The sequence below is a fragment of the Phyllopteryx taeniolatus genome, chromosome 9 (assembly GCF_024500385.1).
Source record: "Phyllopteryx taeniolatus isolate TA_2022b chromosome 9, UOR_Ptae_1.2, whole genome shotgun sequence".
Lineage (NCBI taxonomy): Eukaryota > Metazoa > Chordata > Actinopteri > Syngnathiformes > Syngnathidae > Phyllopteryx > Phyllopteryx taeniolatus.
Window position 1 is genome coordinate 20,127,239 of NC_084510.1, and position 20,655 is coordinate 20,147,893.

Genomic DNA, 20,655 nt, shown 5'->3' on the forward strand with positions numbered 1-20,655 from the left:
TTGCCTTATCAATGCAAAGTCACATTTCACAGCAGGGACGCGTGCACAAAGTCAGCGCGAGATCATCGGAGCGAGCGAGAACGCTGCACTTAAAACAGTAGATAATTTATCTCTTTTTAAAATCACTTAATTCAAACAAGACTGTGTGTTTGTGATGTAAAAAAATTAAGTTTCAAAGCATTTATTAAAAAAAAAAAAAAGCCAGTGTGGACTTCAGGGCTCTACAGGATTAATTAGCAGCAATACTCTGGTGGCGTCTGCATGAATGAAGCTGTGTTGTAATCCCACAATTTGTGAAACACGATTGCAACAATGTTTTCGCTGCAGGGAGGCGTGCATTGCATGTTAATGAACACACTAATTTAGATTCCGCAGTCGTTAGTTACTATACACCAGCATAAACTATCAAAAAATAATAATGTCCAGTTCGTTTGATCATTAATCAATGTTATTTACTGTTGCAATGTTACTTGTGTTCAAATATCTAGACTGTCTCACTATTGTTCTCCTGTAGTTCCCACCCCTAGTGCCCTTGTCCACTCTGTCCCTCTGTCTGTCCGCTAAAACCCTTATATGTCCGACTGCATTTTCAATAAACATCAGAATAATTTTTGAAAAATTATAAAGAAGATTTATAAAGAAGCAGAGGGTGTATTTCAAACTCCCAGTTGCACAGAAAAACTGTTCCAGCAGAAAGGCATACAGATCCACCATTCTGCAAGTCCATGCAGCTGAACAGGACAGGTTTTAAAAAAAATAAATAAATAAATAAAAAATCAATGTCATTTACACTATTTTGGTTTATAATTTAGGTACATGAGAGAGTCATAACATTAGAAACACCTTGCAATATGATGCAGTGCAGATGTGCAATGAAAAAAAATTCTCTCCATTCTGAAATTCTGTGGGCGTCTCTGAAGAATGTGCTGAAACCACACCCTGCTCAACTGTCCAATCAAATGCTTTGAAAAAATGGATGAGTCTTCATTGAGCATATCTTTCTAATGCCTGCACAAAATTTCATGTTTGAGCCGTAAAAAAATATATCTGCTTGAATATGTCCCACCTGGTCGTTGCGGGGCTTTTCAACGAGGCGCTCTAAAGCGGCCACGTAAGGGCTTACTTTTTTTTTTTTATTTCACCGTTACTAATTTATGTTATTAGGAATAAATGAGTATGGATATTTAAAGAACCTCTTATGGGTTTTAAAATCAGCTACACATGAAAGAAAATGTTCTTTTTCTGATACCTTCAAATTGTCAGACTATATTGTCAGACTGCAAAATGAAAAGACATTAAAAGGGCCAACAATATATTAGCAGCTATCGCCTCGCAGAATACAAGAGCCAAGGTTAACTTTTCACCAGAAGCATCAAAGATTTACAAGGACTCCTTTTGCCAGCCTTGTCTTGTATTCCAGCAAAGACTTTTTACGAGGGCGCGGCAGCCCTGCAGCCAGCAGGCATCAAATCAGCCAAGGATAAAGGCGGATAAAATGTTTATGACAAGAGGCTGACAACTGCATTCCAATCTCGCCTTGGTTTACATGGTGCCCACCTCTGCCCCCGTTAACGGGAAAGGGGGCTGCGGAAGGAAGACGTAGTGAAAATTGAACGCCGCCACGGGAGGACGACACGCCATCTGCTCTTCCACTTGTGATTCAAATTTATCACAATCAAAACTGTCACATTAGTTAAGTGAAAGGATGACATCACACAGGTAGGATTTAGGATTTAGCGTTGGGTCTAGGGTGAAATGGTTAGAGGTTAGGTTTAGGTTGTTAAGGTTAGGGTTACGTTAATGGTTAAAAGGACAAGCTCAGTTAGGGTCAGGCTGTGAGGGTTGGGGGTCTAACCAACAATCTCAGTCCACCTTTGTTAGGATCATGGTATTAGGGTTAGGGGGTTATAGTCGGGTTCAGGGATTTTGTTTGTTTTGGAGGTTAGGGTGTTAGGGATAGAGTTGCAGTTGGGTGTTAGCGTCAAAAGGACAATCATGGTGGAAACCATTTAGAGTTAGGGTGTTTGGGGTAAGGGTTGGGTTTAGGGTTTGAGGTTCAGGTTGGGGTTAGGGTCAAATTGACAATCTCAGTCCATACTCGACAGTGTGTTAAGGGTTAGTGGTTAGAGTTTGGGGATGAGGTTGGTTTTGGGGTTTAGGGTCAAAAGGGCAATCCCAGTCAACACCAATTAAGTTTAGGGTGTTTGGGGTTAGGGCGTTGGGTTTAGTGTTTGAGGTCTCGGTTGCAGGTTAGGTTTAGGGTTACAGTTTGGAGGTTAGGGTCTTAATGAAAAATCTCAGTCCACACCAGTTAGGCCCTAACCACTAACACCCCAGTTGTTAGGGTGTTAGTGGTTAGAGTTTGGGGTTGTTTAGAGTTCGTTTTTTAGAGGGTCTGATGACTAATCCACATGGGTTAGAGCAGGGATGGGCAATTTGAATGATAGATGGGGCCATACCAGGGGGCCACATAGAACTGTGCACTTTCTGACTGGATGTATGACAAGGGTTAGGGTTAGGGCTGATTCAATTTGTGTCATTTAAGGGAAAAACCACTCTAATATAGCACAAAAGGGTTTCCAGGAGCAAAAAGGTACAGATACTGTTCATTTGGCCTGGAGTTCCATGAGATGCGAAATGTAGACAGCCCATTACATTCTTTGTAGACACCCACGGGAGAAAATCGACATCAACAATAAGGTCTAATGAGGCATGCGAACCCATACCGTCTCAGGAAGAAGCAATAGAATGTACATGTGAAAACAAAGTATGGTCAGAGGGGTGTTTTTACCAAAGACCTTAACACCCACCGGTAAGCTGTCCAACATAAGAATGCATTAAAAAGTCTCTTTTTGCCTCCGTATGCTTGGGGCACCGTCGGTTCTGTGTCAGACAGCTTCTGCCAAGGCAATTTGACGAGGCTCCAAGAGCTCAATTTGGAGCCAAAAGGTCCAGAAGAGTGGGAATGAACAATATGAGGCAAACGCTGGGCTTTATTTCCAAAATGCTGGTGCCAGAATAAATACCCTCCATAGTTTTCGCAAGGCCAAAAAAGTCCAAGCTGGACCGCAGTCAGAGAAATAACACCACCTTGAACTGTCACACACTGGAAGACGGACTTACTGGAACTTTTAAAGTGTGTGTGTGTGTGTGTGTGTGTGTGTGTTTGGGTGGGGGGGGGGGGGGGGGGGGTAAATGTATCAATTAGGTTCAGCAATGTTGGCTCTTTGGATGTGTCAGCCTGCTGTTGTTCGCGTCATTGTTGTGCAGCAGCACCAGCATGTAGGTCCAATTTAACAAATCCTCTTCAGTAATTGGACACGTCACTTTTGTCAGTTTCAAGTTACTCCAGTAATCATTGTAGGTTTTTCTTTTGACAGAAGGGTACCAACAATTCTGTGTGCAGATAAAAAAAAAAGATATGAGTTTTACTTTTAAAATAATTTTATTTTGAAAGGCATCCACCTGAAATGTGCAGTCGCCTAGTGTATTAGCCGTGATTGACGCTGCTACAAATTTGTGCTGACGTTCATAAGCAACATGGCAATGCATAGACCAGGGGTGTCAAACTCATTTTTGTCACGGGCCACATTGTAGATACGGTTTTCCTCAGAGGGCCATTATGATTGTAAAACCATATCAATGTTTAATCCCCTCATCATATTATTACACATAGACAACAAATTGATGGATAACTAGTTTTGAAATCAGAAGTCAAGGATAATGGTTTGTTCAACTATTGTTCAAGTAACTGTAAAAGAGGTTTGGAGGCAAAAGATGCTTACAATAGTTCATTACTATTTATTACATATGAATATTATACAAAAATTTGGATCAGATTTGAGCAAGAATCATGGAAGTTGACACACATGATTTGCACATAAAATGATGTGGCGGGCCAGATCTGGCCCCTGGACCTTGAGTTTGACACCTGTGACATAGTGGTTAAAAAAATAATGGTAAAAAACATTTTAAAAATAGCTACCAAAAACTAGTTAGCTAGTAAGGTTAGTTAGCAAGTTAGGCAAAAACGTTTTTTGGCTCCCTAGCAAGTTATCAAGATGAACTAGTTGGTTCCTTTTAAGCAATGGAAACATTTGTTAAACAAAAACTAGTTCAGTTAGTGTGACACAAATAGTTAGATTGGCCAAAAAAAAGAAGCATTTAGCTACATAGCTAGCAGAATTACACAAAAACTAGTTAGCTGGTAAGATTACACAAAAGACTTAATGATGCATTAACTAATTAGCCACCCAGCAAGATCACATTAAAATAGTTCCACAAAAACTAGATAGGTAGTAAGATTACACAGTTAATAATAATTATAATAATATATACATACATACATACCACTTATATAGCACTTTTCAATTGCACACATTATTCATTCACTCCACAGTCACACCCTAGTGGTGGTAAGCTACTTGTGTAGCCACAGCTGTCCTGGGGTAGTCTGATGGAAGCGTGCCTGCCATTCTGTGCCTCCGGCCCCTCCGACCACCACCAAACATCCAACCACATTCATTTATAGGCAATGTGTGTTAAGTGTCTCGCCCAGGGACACAATAACGACGTGCGCTCAGGCAGGGCAACGAACCAGACACCCTCCATTTGCAGGGCGTACACTTACCCTCTGCGACACACCTAACCCTAAATTTGTATGGTTATGCAAAAATTTGTTTGCTTGTGGTGTGAATGGGAATGGTTGCTGTCTACAGTATGTGCCGTGATTGGCTGGTGACCACCCCACGGTATACCCCGCCCCTCAACTCAACTTCTAGAGCACTTTAACCACAACTGCAGGTTTAACATAGTTGTGATAAGCGCTATAGAAAATTGCTCTATACTTAGCTAGTAGTATTACACAAATAGTGGTTAGCCATGCAAAAATGATGTTAGTTAGCTACTTTGCAGGAGAACACGCAAAAAAAAATAAAAAATTAGCTAGCAAGAGTAAATAAAAAGGCATTAGTTAGTTCTGAAAAAAGGTTAGGTAGGCAGCAACCTGACTGATTACCCCAAAAATAATAGTCTATATTAGTTATGCAAAAACTAGATCGCTTGTATAATTTCACAAAAGTAGTTAGCTAGCTACCTAGCTAGGATTATGCAAAAAATGCTACATACACAAAAAAGGGTTTTACAAAAAGTAGTCTGCTACCGAGCTAGTTAGCAGGATTACGCAAATCTAGTAAGATTACACACGCAAAAAAAAAAAAAAAAAAACGTGAACAGTTGTTGCCCAAAAAGTAGTCAGCTAGTAAGATTACACAAATGTGAGTTGTTAGTTATGGAAAAACTAGTTTATTAGCAACCTGTCTAGTTAGCAGGATTACTAAAACGCTATTTACCTCGGGTGAGAGCAGTTGAGAATCCCTGAGCTACTCTGACGTATATAAACAAATATGTTGGCACATACCTCGTAATCAATGAATTCATCCATCAGTGGACTTCTGCCTCAGCGCAGACTAGATTCGATGATGTTGGTGACGACAGCCTTGAATTTTAACACTATCAACCAGGTTTGGGATTAATTTTAACAGGGGCTTCATATTTTCTCCCATTTCCACTTTCTGTAGCTGGAATAGACCCTTGTCCCATTACTTATGTCCGTAGTTTGACACTCAAACTTGTGGTCAGTTTTCTGCAACTCATTAAATGTAATATGTGCAAGCCAAGTCAGAAACCGCATGGGGGGGAAGGAAACCTCCAGTGGATAACTTTAGTCGATTCTCCAAATGTAGGAATAGCAAATGTGAATTTTAAATAAGACGGCTCTCTTGTGGCCTTACTCGCACTCTGGTAATCCTTTCATAATGAAGCCAAATCATTTCTGCAAGGTTTCTCTGCTTCAGTTGATATGGAAACAGCAGCTAATTGCTTGCAGATATAAACACACACACAGACAGACTGTATTCCCAAATGCGAAATGTTAGCTGCAGTAGATGATAACTTTCCTTGTGTAGTTTTTCAGGTGTGATCAGTCACAGAAAAAAAGTGGCTTGGAGTCTTTGGGGGATTGACAAGCGCTGAAGGGTGCAGCTCGAGCTCGCAGGACAAGCAATGCTGCCCCCACTTGAGCACTTTGAGACACATTCACATGACGTCATGATTTGGACAGGAATTGAATTATTACAGTCCAACGTTCGATTGGGTCACTGACGGCGTGGTGCTTTACTCGCCTGACTTCCGTGCAGGGGGCTTGGGCTCACTTCCCAGTCAGTCGCAATGTGAATGTTAATGGTTGTCTGTCTCTTTATATGCCATGTGATTGACTGGCAATTGACCGGCGACCAGTCCACAGTGTATTACCTTTATTTTATTAAACATGCCATAAGCAATCCAATGTAGGTCAACATATGCCCAGCAGTTAAATATACTTGAGACTTTTTTCACAATTCAGAACAATTCCCAGGTTGTCTTTATCAAAAATATGTAACAAAAAAAAAAAAAAAAAGTGTGGTGATTTGGGGCTGGAACAAATTGCCTTTCAATTCAGTTCAATTGCTTGAAAATGGATTTGAAATACAAGTAAACTGAGCTGCAAGGTAGCACTTTTACAGTGACCAGTTTTTCCAAATACGAGCCAACACTCAGACGATTTTTTTGTTTGTTTTGTTTTGTTTTGGATTGCAAGCAAAACTTTTAGGTATGAGCACCAGATGGCAGCAGCAAACTCGACAAAAAGCAGGAATTTTGGCAGATTGTGAACAATTCTCCAATAAAAGAGGCCAAGATCTTCCGTCAAGATTTTTATTGCAACTCACAGATGGTTTGCTGTAAAACAGAAAATACATGTAGTGTATTTAATCAAACCGATAACTTTGAAACTCAACTAGCTTAATGCTAACATACAATGCAAAACCCCAAGACAGGCTACCAAAACTAGGGTTGATGTTGCAGTAGTTACAACCCCTGTCAAACTCGTTTTTGTCGCAGGCCACATTGTAGTTCTGGTTTCCCTCACAGGGTCATTATGACTGTGAAACCATATAAATGTTAAAACGCGTCATTATTATTGGATATACACAACATATTGATGGCTAAATAGTTTTGAAATCAAAAGTCAAGGTTAATAGTTTGTTCAACTATTGATCAAGTTACTGTAAAAAGGGTTTTGGTAACAAAAGAATGCTTGCAGTATCTCAATGTTATTATTACATATGAAAACTTGACATTTTGGTACAGATTTGAGTACGAATGATGGAAGTTGACATATGATTTCCTTTTGCGGGCCACATAAAATTATGTGGCGGGCTGGATCTTAAGTTTGACAACTGTGCTTTAAGCAACAGATATCTGAACACAAATGGAACAGCAACACACGTAGGCAGACAATATAAAAAAATACTCACAGGCATATATGCTTTATCATCTATATATATATATTTTTTTTTTTAAATAAAAAATACTAACATGTCATGTATTTATTATGTCTATTATACCGCACCTGGTGACCAACATTTTTGTTGGTGTTTTTTGTAAGGCTGGAACGGATTAATGGCATTGCCCTAATGGTGCTCCCTGATGTCTGTTGTCAAGTGATGTGATCGACAAGACAGTCGATGCAGATACACAACGTGTCAAACGGCACGCAAGGTGAAACGTACACACAGACACACACACACACAGACGTGATGATGAAATCTTTTCGCCACGTTTCGCAATGAGCATTCTCCTTTCAAGTGCGGCTTAGTCGGATTCAATCCGCTTCTCATCCAGCCACTTCAATTACATCAACTTCTATTCCGACAACTGCACGCCCACACACATGCGCTCACACACACACGCACGCACACTTGTGCTTTTAAGTGAGCCCATATGCAGTATGCTCATTAGTTCCTCCACTTCTAAAACGTGACTGAACTTTTTGCTTGGAACTTCTAGACATCTCCAACATGCAGGGTGTATACACTATTATCTGAGCAGAAACAACATTTCATTTTTATACAGTATATAAATATATGTGGCGTACTTCGTGTAAAAGATGCATACTTTGTGGTCAGAACATTGAGGCGTACACCCTGCCAGCGAGTGTGCCTTGCATGTTAAAAAGAAACAGAAAGAGAATGAGCTACATTTCATCACCACAGGGGCGACTGATGCATACTTAAGCGGGCGGCGGCGGGGAGGGAGCCGACAGACTTCTCCTCGGGAACGCGCCGCACAACAATCAGGATGTGCGATGCCGGGCCGATTACGCTCACGCTGAGCCGGGCGTTAGACATGAACAAGAAAGTCGACGCTAATGTCGGATGGAACTTCTGTCATGTGTCTTGGATTGCTGCAACGATTTAGAAGGAAATTTCACAAAAAGTCAAGCACAAAATGATATTAAGTTATGAGAAACAATTATCATGTCACAAGAATAAAGTTGTAATAATACATGGGAATTGGTGTAAAATTAAGCAGAAAAAAGTTTTGTAAAATTCTGACTTTATTTTTGTAAAATATTTTTATATCTAAAACATTCTCATAATCATCATTATAAAATCACATATTTTCTCATAAATCTACAACTTAATTATTTAGTATTATGACTTCCTCATAAAATTACAACTTGTTCCCATGATATTCCGTCTTTAACGAAAAACTTCTTATTTGTAATAATATCACTTCCTTTACGTAAAATAAAACATTTTCCTTATAATTTTAGGACTTTATTCAAGTAAAAGTAAGACATTTCTTGACATATAATTATTAATTTACTATTATACAATTAGCATTTTGTTCTAGTTACAATACAACTTGAACAATGTAACGTTTATTGTAATATTACGTCTACTATTCTCATGTAAAACTACAACTTCTTACTCATAATACAAATTATTAAACTTTGTGTAAAATCAAAAAAATGTTTGCAATAGAATGACTACCGTTTTCTCATTAATTTAAATATTAAAAAAAAAAAAGATCCAGAAAATTCTGACAAGACTTTTTGTCACAATAATAGGACTTTATTGTCCAGAAATGACCATTTGTCATAATAATATGACTTAATTCTTATAAAACAATGACTTCTTTCTCCTTACAATAAATTGTTATTCTCATAAAATCATCACATTTTGTTGTAATATTATGACTATCAAAATGTTTACATGTAAGCTAATAATACAAAATAGGTCTTGTGAACTTTTTTGCGTAAAATTACGGCTTTGTCTTGTAAAATTACAACTTATTGCTGGTAATACAGTATATGGACTTTATTCTTGCAAAATGAAACCTTTTTTTCCTCGTAGTATTACAACTTTATTCTGGTACTATTATGGCTTCTTTCTCATAATACGCTTTCGTAGTGATAGCCTCGAGACTTTTTACTCGCTGCAAAAATGCGGGCAATATTTCTATTAATAATGCATCCTTTTTGACACTTAATTGTGGTGAGACCATGCTGGCTAGCGATGCGGCTGCAGATAAGGGGTGAAGAGAGCGGGTGAGGAGTTTAAAGAAGAGAGTGGGCACTAGGAGGCATATGTGTGGAGTCAGCAGACATTCCGGCACACGACTCAGTGATGCAGAAGACACAGCTGTGACAGCAAACACGGAAACCGCTGCCCAGGCGGATAAATTCACTTGAGATATTTTAATAACAACAGCTTTTCACTGTCTTTTCTGTTCTCATACAGGACCGGATGCATGTTGTACATTTTGAGCTATTCTGCGAAAGCTGCACCCACTCGAAGCTTAAAGGAAGCATGTGCTGAGTTGATGCAGCAATGAGCACATTCGGCTGCTTGTAAGTGTCAGAGATGTGAGGGCGTTAAATCTGAGGGAACATGTTCACTGTAAGTGAACACGCAAGTACATTCAGCTAATGTGCAGCTACTTGAAATGTGTGCGATCACCTGCACACCTTTCAATTTAAAACAATCTCCAAACATAAGGCACTTTACAACATGAACAACTATTGACGGTGAACATTCACGGGGATTACCTCCACCATCCATCCATTTTCTGAGCCGCTTCTCCTCACTAGGGTCGCGGGCGTGCTGGAGCCTATCCCAGCTGTCATCGGGCAGGAGGCGGGGTACACCTTGAACTGGTTGCCAGCCAATCGCAGGGCACATAGAAACAAACAACCATTCGCACTCACAGTCATGCCTACGGGCAATTTAGAGTCTCCAATTAATGCATGTTTTTGGGATGTGGGAGGAAACCGGAGTGCCCGGAGAAAACCCACGCAGGCACGGGGAGAACATGCAAACTCCACACAGGCGGGGCCGGGGATTGAACCCGGGTCCTCAGAACTGTGAGGCTGACGCTGTAACCAGTCGACCACCGTGCCGCCTTACCTCCACCAATCACGTAAAAAATGCGGCAAGAGGTCTTGTTTCGATTGTCGTTCAGTTTATTTGGAAGGATTAGGCAAAACCTAACTAGATGTTCGTTACCTAACTAGTTATGCAAAGAAATTACACAATAATTACTGTAATGAGTTACACAAAAAAATAGTTAGCTAACTACCTAGTTAGTAGGATTACATAAAAATAGTTATGCAAAAACAATTACGCTGGTAAGGTTACAAAAATAGTTACCTACCTAGCTAATTTGCAGGATCGTGTGGGGGGAAAAAAAAGTCACAAAAATTAGTAAGATTACATAAAAGGTACTTAGTAATGCAAATGAATGAAAATTTGCCATGTAGAGAGGCTGCATTAAAAAAAAAAAGATTTTTTTATAATTTGACCCATCCCTGACAGTTTATACACATTGAAACTTATTAAAACACACTTTTCAAACAAATTGTAAAGGTGTATAAAATGTGTATAAAATACCACTTAATGTCGTGTCTGTGTACATGCATATGCCTTTAATAGGTGGAGCTTGGTGGGGTGGCATGTGAGTGTCTGAGTGTGAGCCGTGGAAAACAGCAGCTTCTGCGTGAGTGTGCTTATTGAGTTTGTGTTTAACTGTTCTCCCGGCGTTCAATAAACAGCTGTAAAGTGCATCAGCAACTGTGGCTCTCCTTTCCCGTATTGGAGGTATTCTGTAAAAACCTAGCCAGTTAGCAGTAATACACCAAAAAAAAAACATTTCTGTTTAGATAGTTCATTAGGTGGATAGCAGGACAGAGAAGAACAGGCTACTTAGTTATTTATAAAAAGTAGTAAGTTCGCTACCTAGTAGCTACCAAATATTACTCAAAAACAAATTAGTGGATTAGGCAAAACCCCGTGATGAACAACAGTCACTGAGCACAAACACTGAACTCCCGCTGTCAGAAAACTTCTATTGCTTTATTGACCGCCCTGATGGAGTTGGCGGTGGGTAGCTAATGAAGATACATGTGCCTCGCCGCAAGCAAGGAAGTCAAGGAGCTTATGCAAATGTGAGTCTTTAAACACCTCATAAGTCAGTGCGTTTGTACACGATGCAAACAAGTGACACATACTCAGTGCGGTTGATTGGATTGTGCAGTTGAGTCAATAAAGCTGAGCGGTGTGTGAACACAAGCTTTGAACGTAGGAACATTTGGACTAGGACAAGCACCAGAGGCTCTGCTGGACTTCATTAATACAATACGGGCTTATTGTTATTGTCCTCTTTAATATTTTCCTCCATTCATTTTCTATAGCGCAAGTCTTCACAAGAGTCACGGGTGAGCTGGAGTCAAGATGGGCTACACCCTGGACTGGTTGCCAGCCTCAGCCTATCGCAGGACACATAAACAAACAGCCATTCACACTCACTTTTAGACCTATGGACAATTTAGAATCTTCAACGACAGTGCATGTTTTTGGAACGTGGGATGCAGCTGGATTACCTGGAGAAAGCCCACGGAAGCATGGGGGGGGGGGGAACATGCGAACCTCACAGAAGAGGGCCTGAGATTCGAATCCAGAAGCTCGACTGCGAGGCAGACGTGCCAACCACTAGGTAACCGTGCAGCCATATTGATGATGAAAGAAAAAAGAAAAAGCAGCCATCCAATGACGGCGCAGTCAGGTGGGACTTAATTAGAAATCCAAGTCATAGCGAGTGGAGAAATACATGTTGACCAAGCAAATGTAATGATGCCAGCAGTATTTTTATATAAGGCGCAAAAACTAAACACAACTGGTCACAACAAGGTTGAAACGCATGAAGATTACAATAAACATATTACCGACATTGTACAAGTAATGCGTCATTCGAGTAGCACAGGTGTACCTAATGAAGTGTCCAGGGAGTGTATGCCATACAAAATCTAAAAATAGCGGCGATGCTCTAGCTTTGAACCTCCACGCAGACGCCTCTCTTTGGCATTAACTGTAACGGATGCATCATAAAGTCCTCATATGGCGACGCAACAGCTGAGAAATTCACTCGAGAGGCAATTCCTCCTCTTGACTGCTCACACGACGCATGTTGACCATGACAATTACAATAACATCCCTCAAAGTGAAGCCTTTCAAGGTTGCATCGAAAACCTTGATAGCCTCCGCTTGTCAATAATTCAGCCTCTGCAGCATTTCCCTGTGTACCTCCTCCTGTATCTGCATTATGAATGGGAATGTGGATGCCTCATCAAACTGCTGATGTGGGAATCATGCTGCTACAAAACATGCAGAGATCCTCCATGCCTGAGTGGTATGTACGGCAGCATGGAAATTGACTTAATTGCATGTATACAACCAAGTACATTTTTGGTGAGCTGCCAATATAGGAAAAATGTCTAAGTCAGTCGTTCAGATTGTGGTCCCACTGTGATGTCACAGTTGGGCTAAATTTAATAATAGCCCCCTCACATCATGGTTCTTCACAGTGGCGTGGGGGAAAAAAGGGGTGGGGGCAGTGGCGACATGGTTTTTATGATTTAATAAAATGAATAAAAATGTATCTCTATCTCGTTTGCTTTGTCTGCGCCGCTGTTCATATTGCTGGTTCTGAACTCCTCACTTTCTTGATAATGTCTTCTGCTGTAATCTCACCTGGATACTGATTCCAACTCAAACTGCAGAGACTGACACACGCACTGTGAGCTTTATTCTTCTGCCTCATGCCAAACCAATCTTCCTGCTACAATAAAAGTTACTATCAAACTTAACTCACCTGCGTACTGCAGCAATTGGGTTGTTAACGTTAACACACCCACTCCAGTTTCTATTGTGGTGAATGATTTGTAAGACATGTATAAACACTCAACATAACCAGTTGCTCCTCGATTTGCCAATGTGCAAACATACAAGAAGCGCAAAGGGACCTAAGAGTACATAACTAAACATTTAGTAACATCTTGTTGTTTCTCGCAGGATTCACGCTCACTCGTCATGATGGTAACACAAAGCCGGTGACGAGTGTGCTATCATAAGCGAAACATCTCACACACATTGAATAATAGAAGAAACCGGCATACAGTAATATGTCTCCTTTAAGAAGAAAACATGCACTTCTGCAGCTTTGTAACCATCACATAACTAAACCTCACCCACTCTCAGTGACACATGAATCATGTTAAATCAACTCCTCAAAAACGCGGCTCTTCCTCCTTCTAGCTTCCTTTTGCATCAGTCATGGATGAGAGGGATCTATTGCATGAGCTAAATGAGAAAATGGGAAGGTTGGCGAGTGGAGTTGAATGCAGTCAAGCGGTGATGGGGAACCATTTATGAAGTCCTTAGAGGGCCATGAAAAATTTAGGAAAACATGATCTAACATACTCTTGCGAGGATTTGTGAGTTAAATGTTTTTGGCCTTTGTATTCCCATTGCATGGTTGGCCACGTCAAGCCCTCCGTAGGATGCGCGGAAAGGAGCATCAACTCACTGGCTTGCATCAGCTGCCCCTGGCGCCCGAACACCTGAGAGAAGGTGGCCCCCTGGCTGCAGCAGGTGAGCGTATCCTCCATGGCGGCTGCGGTGGCTATAAAAGAGGGGGGAGGCACGTCACGGCGGGATGGGCAAAAGAGAGAAGGAAGAAAGGAAGGAAGGAAGGGGGCTTACCTTGAAAAACAACGTCCGCTTCCTACCCGCTGCTGTTGAGGGAGTAGATGCAGCCCAGTTAGCTTGCAGCGACGTGAGCAAGAAGTGCTCGCTGTGCAGATGCTGGGAATGGTGGAGGCAGGCAGGGTGGGAGAATAGGGAGAAGGGCTGGCTGGGTGAGTTGTGGGTGAAGGGAGGGGCAGAGGAAAGTGGTGAATGGGAAAGTGCCTTCTTATCTGAGCAAGTCTTTTGTAAGGCATCATCGACGCTTCAGGCAGTGCGGTCCAGGATGGTGACGATTAGCCAATGTGCTTTTTATGATTATTTCATAAAGACTAGTGTTAAGTTTCATATTTGTGTATTAATAGCAAGCTATCACAATACAGTGAAGCCTCGTTCATCACGGGGGATACGTTCCTGACCCACCTGCATAGAATGAAAAGCTGGAGGGACGCTGACCGGTTGGCTCAAGCTTTGACGAGTCTGTGTGTGAGTGTCTGGGCGTGAGCCTATGTGTGAGTGTGCTCATTGTGTTGGTCTGTTCTCCTGGCATTTCTTTCTTTTTTGTATGAATTTATATTTAATACAGAGCTGTGATTTAAGTGCGAATTCTGAACACAAACTTGAGCTGAAAATAAAGTTAGTCTAAAAATCATTGTAGGACTAAAGTGCTACATAGTGTCTTAGTGCCAGCTGCCATCACTTTGTCACTGGTGCTCCTTTTAACGTCCACCACTGTGAACCACACTTCCTGGTTAATTGGCCCTCGCTTCACTCACGCAATTCAAAATCACTGGTCCATGTTTATCCATAAAACACTCAAGACCCCACCCTATGTTCGCTCTCTGCTCACCATGCATACCACCACCCGCACTCTCCAGTCCATCAGTTTTATTAACCTTTTGTTTCCAAAGTGGCGGCACGGTGGCCCGACTGGTTAGAGCATCAGCCTCACAGTTCTAAGGACCCGGGTTCAATCCCCGGCCCCACCTGTGTGGAGTTTGCATGTTCTCCCCGTGCCTGCGTGGGTTTTCTCCGGGCACTCCGGTTTCCTCCCACATCCCAAAAAAAACATGCATTAATTGGAGACTCTAAATTGCCCGTAGGCATGACTGTGAGTGCGAATGGTTGTTTGTTTCTATGTGCCCAGCGATTGGCTGGCAACCAGTTCAGGGTGTACCCCGCCTCCTGCCCGATGACAGCTGGGATAGGCTCCAGCACGCCCGCGACCCTAGTGAGGAGAAGCGGCTCAGAAAATGGATGGATGGATGTTTCCAAAGTTCCCACTACTTTTGATCAATCTTGTTTTCAGTTTTCTGTCCCAAATGACTTGAACACAGTGCAGCAATGAATAAAACTCACCTCATTCATCCCAATATCATTGTTTAAAAAGTTGTTGAGGGAGAATATACATGATTGCTGCACCTGTTTTTAACCGTTTATATTGCTTTTATTCACCAATATAGCTCTTATACCATGAAATAGAGTTTGGAAAGAAGACTTAACCACAGTCGTTAGCTTTAGTTCACCATGAGAGCCTTTTCTCTAAGGGGAGGTGTTAATATTGGTTCACAACAGCATATGACGGCAATATAAGATATAATACCAACTTTTTAATGATGCAGTGTTTGTTAACTCAATCAAGATGCTGTTTTTTTAATTTTATTTCCTCAAACGTTGTGGTTTTGGAGATGCATGGATTCAACGGGAACAAAATGTTATGTTTACAGATGTACTTATCTGATAATCCTTATAGAGTAGTGGTGGTTTTAAGGACTCGGTAGGCGGATGGGGACGTTTCCAAAATGTGTTGGAATTAATACGCATTTCTCATAACAGTTAAAGTACTGCGTTTGATGTAATTTCTTTTATGTTTTCAGACTAAGGGTGCATATGGTGACTTTAATTTCCTACTACTAAAGTATGTCTATTTAATATGGAACAGAGATTAAATTGCAAATGTAACATTTATTAATGTTTCTAATAATCTGCAACAAAACTGTTTCTAAAATCTGTTTTGTAAATAATAGAGTGCAGTAATTAAATTGTGGATTCATGTGCATTTGTTACATCTTACAATGATGTAGTTGATGTGATTTGCGCAGTGCTTTAAGGGCAAGCCGGCAGCCGTGGATGTTAATTTCCTCCTAGTACAGTATCTTTTATATTTAATACAGAGTTGCTCTGAAAGAAACCTGGGCAATTCTTTTGATCTACTGTACGCCATTTCCACCCCACACCTCTACCTCATCCATAGACCCTCATCTCTCTCCCTCGCCTTCCACTTCATGCAAATCCCCTCCATCCATCTCAAGTCTCGGGCCGCCGCCAGGACCCTCGAGAGGTGTATCTCTGCGCTGTGATGAGGACGGAGAAGAAAAAAAAAAAACGAGGATGAGGAATTTGAGTAAAGAAGCTGATGAATTACTTGATGTAGTGAAAATTGGGTAATGAGTCAAAACAAATCCCACGCCGTGTGAAGCCAAAGGAGATCAAAGAGCAAATGCTGGCGTCAAATTACATCAATATAAAATACTCTCTCGGGCCTCAGAGGCGCTGCTAGATTGGGACGTGGTTGGCATGGCGACCTCAGGCCAACTAGGCATGTTCCTTTTTCAAGTGGTGGTGAAAAAGAAAATTTTGTTCAAAGATGATGCGCAAGCTTCTACTTTTTGGCATTTTAATTCTGGTTGGAATAATGTGGAGTCAACCTGGATGGCAAGCTGCACAGAATAACATTTTCATGGGAAAAAAAACAAAAAAGAGCACAGTGGTGGTCTGCCACAGAGAGAATTATTTCACTATTTGATAGCACACATGCACACACCTGGAATAAACTACAGCCATCATCCGGGGGGAATAATAAATAAATAAAATAAACTCACCCAATCTAACATAAATGGTCTGAAAACTATCATTATTTACAACAAATAATGTATCTTTGTTCATCAATGCCAGTGATTAATAGAGAGAGCCAGAACAGTTAAATACTCTTCCACAAAATGGCAGAAGCTAAATAATTAACCTCATCATCAGAGATCCTTACTTCTGTATACATGGGTCCCTTGAGATACGAGTGACCCGGCAAATTAGTTTTTCCAGATACGAGCAAACGTTAGGACGATTTTCTTTTTTGCTTTCACTCGCGAGCAAACATTTGAGTTACGAGCGCTGTATGGTGGCAGTGAACTCAACTCACTTCACAACAAGCAGCAGTTTGGCAGATAGTGAGAAATTATTCCCCAAAAATAAATTTTTAAAATAAATTAAAAAAGAGGCTTCAAGAGCTTGCCACTCTGATAAAGTTTTCTGTTAAACTAATCATAAAACAAACATGATTTGTATTTAAAACCAGCACATAGTTTTGCTTTAAAAACAAACAATTGAAATAGTGCATCAGTGTTATGTGTTATTATCCTTTCAAGAACGGATATTTAGACACAAACGGCAGAGCAGCACTTGTACATAGATAACATAACTTCTCACTGGCACATATTCTTTCACCGCTGAGAAAAATGACTAATATTACTGTAGCTTATTGAGAAGCTGTGCACATCTCCATCAAACCCGTTGTGAAATTGTTGCACCTTGTGAGCAGCAAAAGTATTGAAACATTGAACAGTTTGACAAATGCATTTAAACTATTACCTGTAGTGCGTTTTAGGTGCACCCTGACATTTCAACCAAACGCCTGATATCCCAAACTTTGTGTGAGTACTGTATGCGCCTTTGGTTAAATAAAGATAGGGAAAGACTACACTTGCCTCCATCTTGTGGCTCAGATCCAGCACGTCTTGTACAGCAAAACAATGGACGACTGCACAGGGCCGGACTGGAGGGAAAAAGTGGCCTGGGAGTCATGGACAGACCGACCCAGTGCATGCGCGCTGTGGGCAGCCGGCCAACCGGCAACACAAATTTCGTGTAACCCAATGATTAAAAAAATAATAAATGAATTTGATAAGCTTTTAGACCATAATTCCTGGAGTAGTTAATAACCCAAAATGAAAAATATAAACAAAGACAAAAGAAACAGTAAGGACTACATTCTACACACCCAGGAGAATTAAGTCATAAGATGTGAGTACACCTAATTGACTCATTCAGATTTCCCCCCTTTTACTGGTCCTAGAAGAGATGCAAGATACATGGAACCAGCATGACACTACAGTATATAAATTATTCACCATTGTGTTGCTTTTAAATGGATGAGGCCGATTTGAATTGTTTGATGTAGATTAGTGCTTTTCATATGTTTCGCACAAAGTACCACCTCCAAAAATACTTTGATCTCAAAGTACCACCAGAATGACCAACATTAAAATAAAGTTGCGTCATAGCCAGTGTTCATCAACTTTCTTAAAAAGTATATTTAATATTATTATAAGTCACTGTAACATTATACACAGTTTTAACATTAAAAGTGTTCTTAAATATAGTCAAATGTACATAAGTAATGAATTCAATTCAAATATTTTGAACACATAAGTTAAATATAAATTGCACCTAAATAAATATTTGGAAACAAAGAATTCTAAAATTCTTAAATGCAACAAAACGGGATGCGGTGGTATCGGAATACAACCTTTTATTGCAGTAGTCTGAAATAGTGCAATCCTGAAAGAGCAAATTTGTCTTGTAGTCTGATCCGGCATTACGTGTTGTCCGTCTCAGACATGTTGTCTGTTCCACACCGCCGACATGTTTCTTTATTGGCCGTCAGATATTTCCAATACTACGTCAAAATATGCGCAACAAGGCTAAAAATAAATTCAAATATACTGTGCACGATGGCGACGCGGAGTAAATGTCTTTTGCGGAGCCGATCAATAACGTCATTGATCGGATCGGCGAATTATGACATTAAAGCCGATCAGCATAAAATGCTAATTATCGGCCAATACCGATCAGGCCAATAAAATCGGTCTAAAGTCTACAAATGATATCTTGCAACGATACACATTTATTTATCACAAGTCATATTGCAACATTGCAGTTTTTTTCTCATTCTGTGCAGGCCTAATACACACTCTAGAATTAAGTTATTGATTGTTGTGGTTGCTGATGATCCCGTGTGAAGATGGGGCATGTACACACAAATTCATAGGCTATTTATTCGTTCATATTCATTTAGTGGGCATATTCAGAGTCATCTCGAAGTCAGTTGACAGGTTGATTTCAACCAGAAAATAAAATTATCAGTAAGCAGGTTGACAAATATAGGAAACATTTGGTCATTGTACCACACTAATTTTGAACTCTGTGAAAAGTAGGCCCAGGCAGTTAACACGTCGAGGTTATAGTAGGCACTTCAAGCCGATAGCAAACAAGCTAATGTTAGCCAAATACGCATTTTCACCTAAAGCATAACAGTTTCAAACATAACTTACAATTATATCACCATTTCTTTCGTGTTTGTCGACATGCAGCTGTTGAGGGCCGGGCTCACCGCGGCTTGTGCTGGCAACGGACTCCTGAGTGGCCGGTAGCCGAACTCCAACGACTACCAAATAACTCCGTTATCTTACGTGTGGTAGCTACTTCCTCAAGGGATGTATTTTTTTCTTTTTCTCTCTCAACTTGTTTGTGTGGTCGCTACTTCCTCGAGGGATAAATTTTTTTCTTTCTCTCTCAACTTGTTAGCAGCACCTTTTCTTTTCGGAGGTAAGTGTGTGTGTGTGCGTGTATATTTTTTTTGTTTTATTTTTTTGTTTAATCTTGTCCGGTTGGGTCTAACTACAGGTTCTCGTACCTTGAGCTGAAGTGTGATTGGCAGGCGGTAAGTCGACCGCAAGGGCCTGGGAAAATGGGTGGTGCATAAACACGTGCCGTAATGTGATTGGCTCAGCACAGACAGTAGCAAGCCATAACAGGTACGTACATTATAGCCAATCGCAGGGCACATATAGACGAACTACCATTCGCGCTCAAATTCACACCGACGGGCAAGTTAGTCTTCAATTAAGCTACCACGCATGTTTTTGGGATGGGGGAAGAAACCGGCGTACCCAGAGAACACCGCCGCAAACGAATTTGAAACAGATGTGAGGCAGATGTGCTAACCAGTCGCCCTGATCGAGAGAATTACATCCCAAAAATAAATGCTAATACTGTACAGTAGCGCACTTCGCAAATCCAGGAATATCTGTTTTTGCCAATAGAGGGCAGTATGGCTCTGCAAACACCTTCCTGTTCCCTCCCCATTGTGTCGGTCAGGGATTTTCAAAAGGATTTATAAAACCGTTTAAGAGTTTAAAAAAAATAAATTTCAAGACTGCTTGCTGAGCATCAGATAGCTGTACGAATGTTTTTGTCCACGTTTAGAATTACCTCAAGGCTACATACATTAAACAAACTATCAAATACTACTATGCGATTTGCTGAATAAAGCAGAAAACTATCAAAAATGTTAGTGCAACTGTATAACACCGACTTACCATACCAAAAATGTTAGTGCAACTGTGCAAGCCACTTACCACCTACAGTATATCAAATAGATTAATATAAAATATACTATACTAAAATGTAATGTAAATACAAAGCTACTTAAAGGCACATGCATGGTTATTATTGGCTCTTATATGTAAAAAAAAACTACATCCATTAGCCATAATATTAAGAGACCTGCTGAGTAAAAAAAAAAAAACTGCCTTTACAAATATCACATTTGATTGACAGTCAATGCTTATTGCAGTACAACTACACATGATGCAGACTACAGTGTCAATTAAAACTGAGCATTTTATCTTTGTAA

General features: G+C 40.5%; 1 protein-coding gene across 6 annotated transcripts in view; it reads right to left on the bottom strand.

The window, feature by feature from the left end:
• kaznb (kazrin, periplakin interacting protein b) overlaps positions 1–20,389 on the bottom strand; it is a 112,102-nt gene extending 91,713 nt beyond the window's left edge. The window contains exons 1-4 of one of the 6 annotated variants that reach the window (XM_061783651.1): positions 19,292–20,389; positions 16,148–16,258; positions 13,923–14,069; positions 13,747–13,842 (exon numbers count right to left, since the gene is read on the bottom strand). In XM_061783651.1, coding sequence (XP_061639635.1) covers positions 13,747–13,828 — 82 coding nt within the window. In that variant the 5' untranslated portion in view covers positions 13,829–13,842; positions 13,923–14,069; positions 16,148–16,258; positions 19,292–20,389. The other 5 variants (XM_061783650.1, XM_061783653.1, XM_061783652.1 and 2 more) reach the window with 5 other exon arrangements.
• Positions 20,390–20,655: the final 266 nt, after the last annotated feature.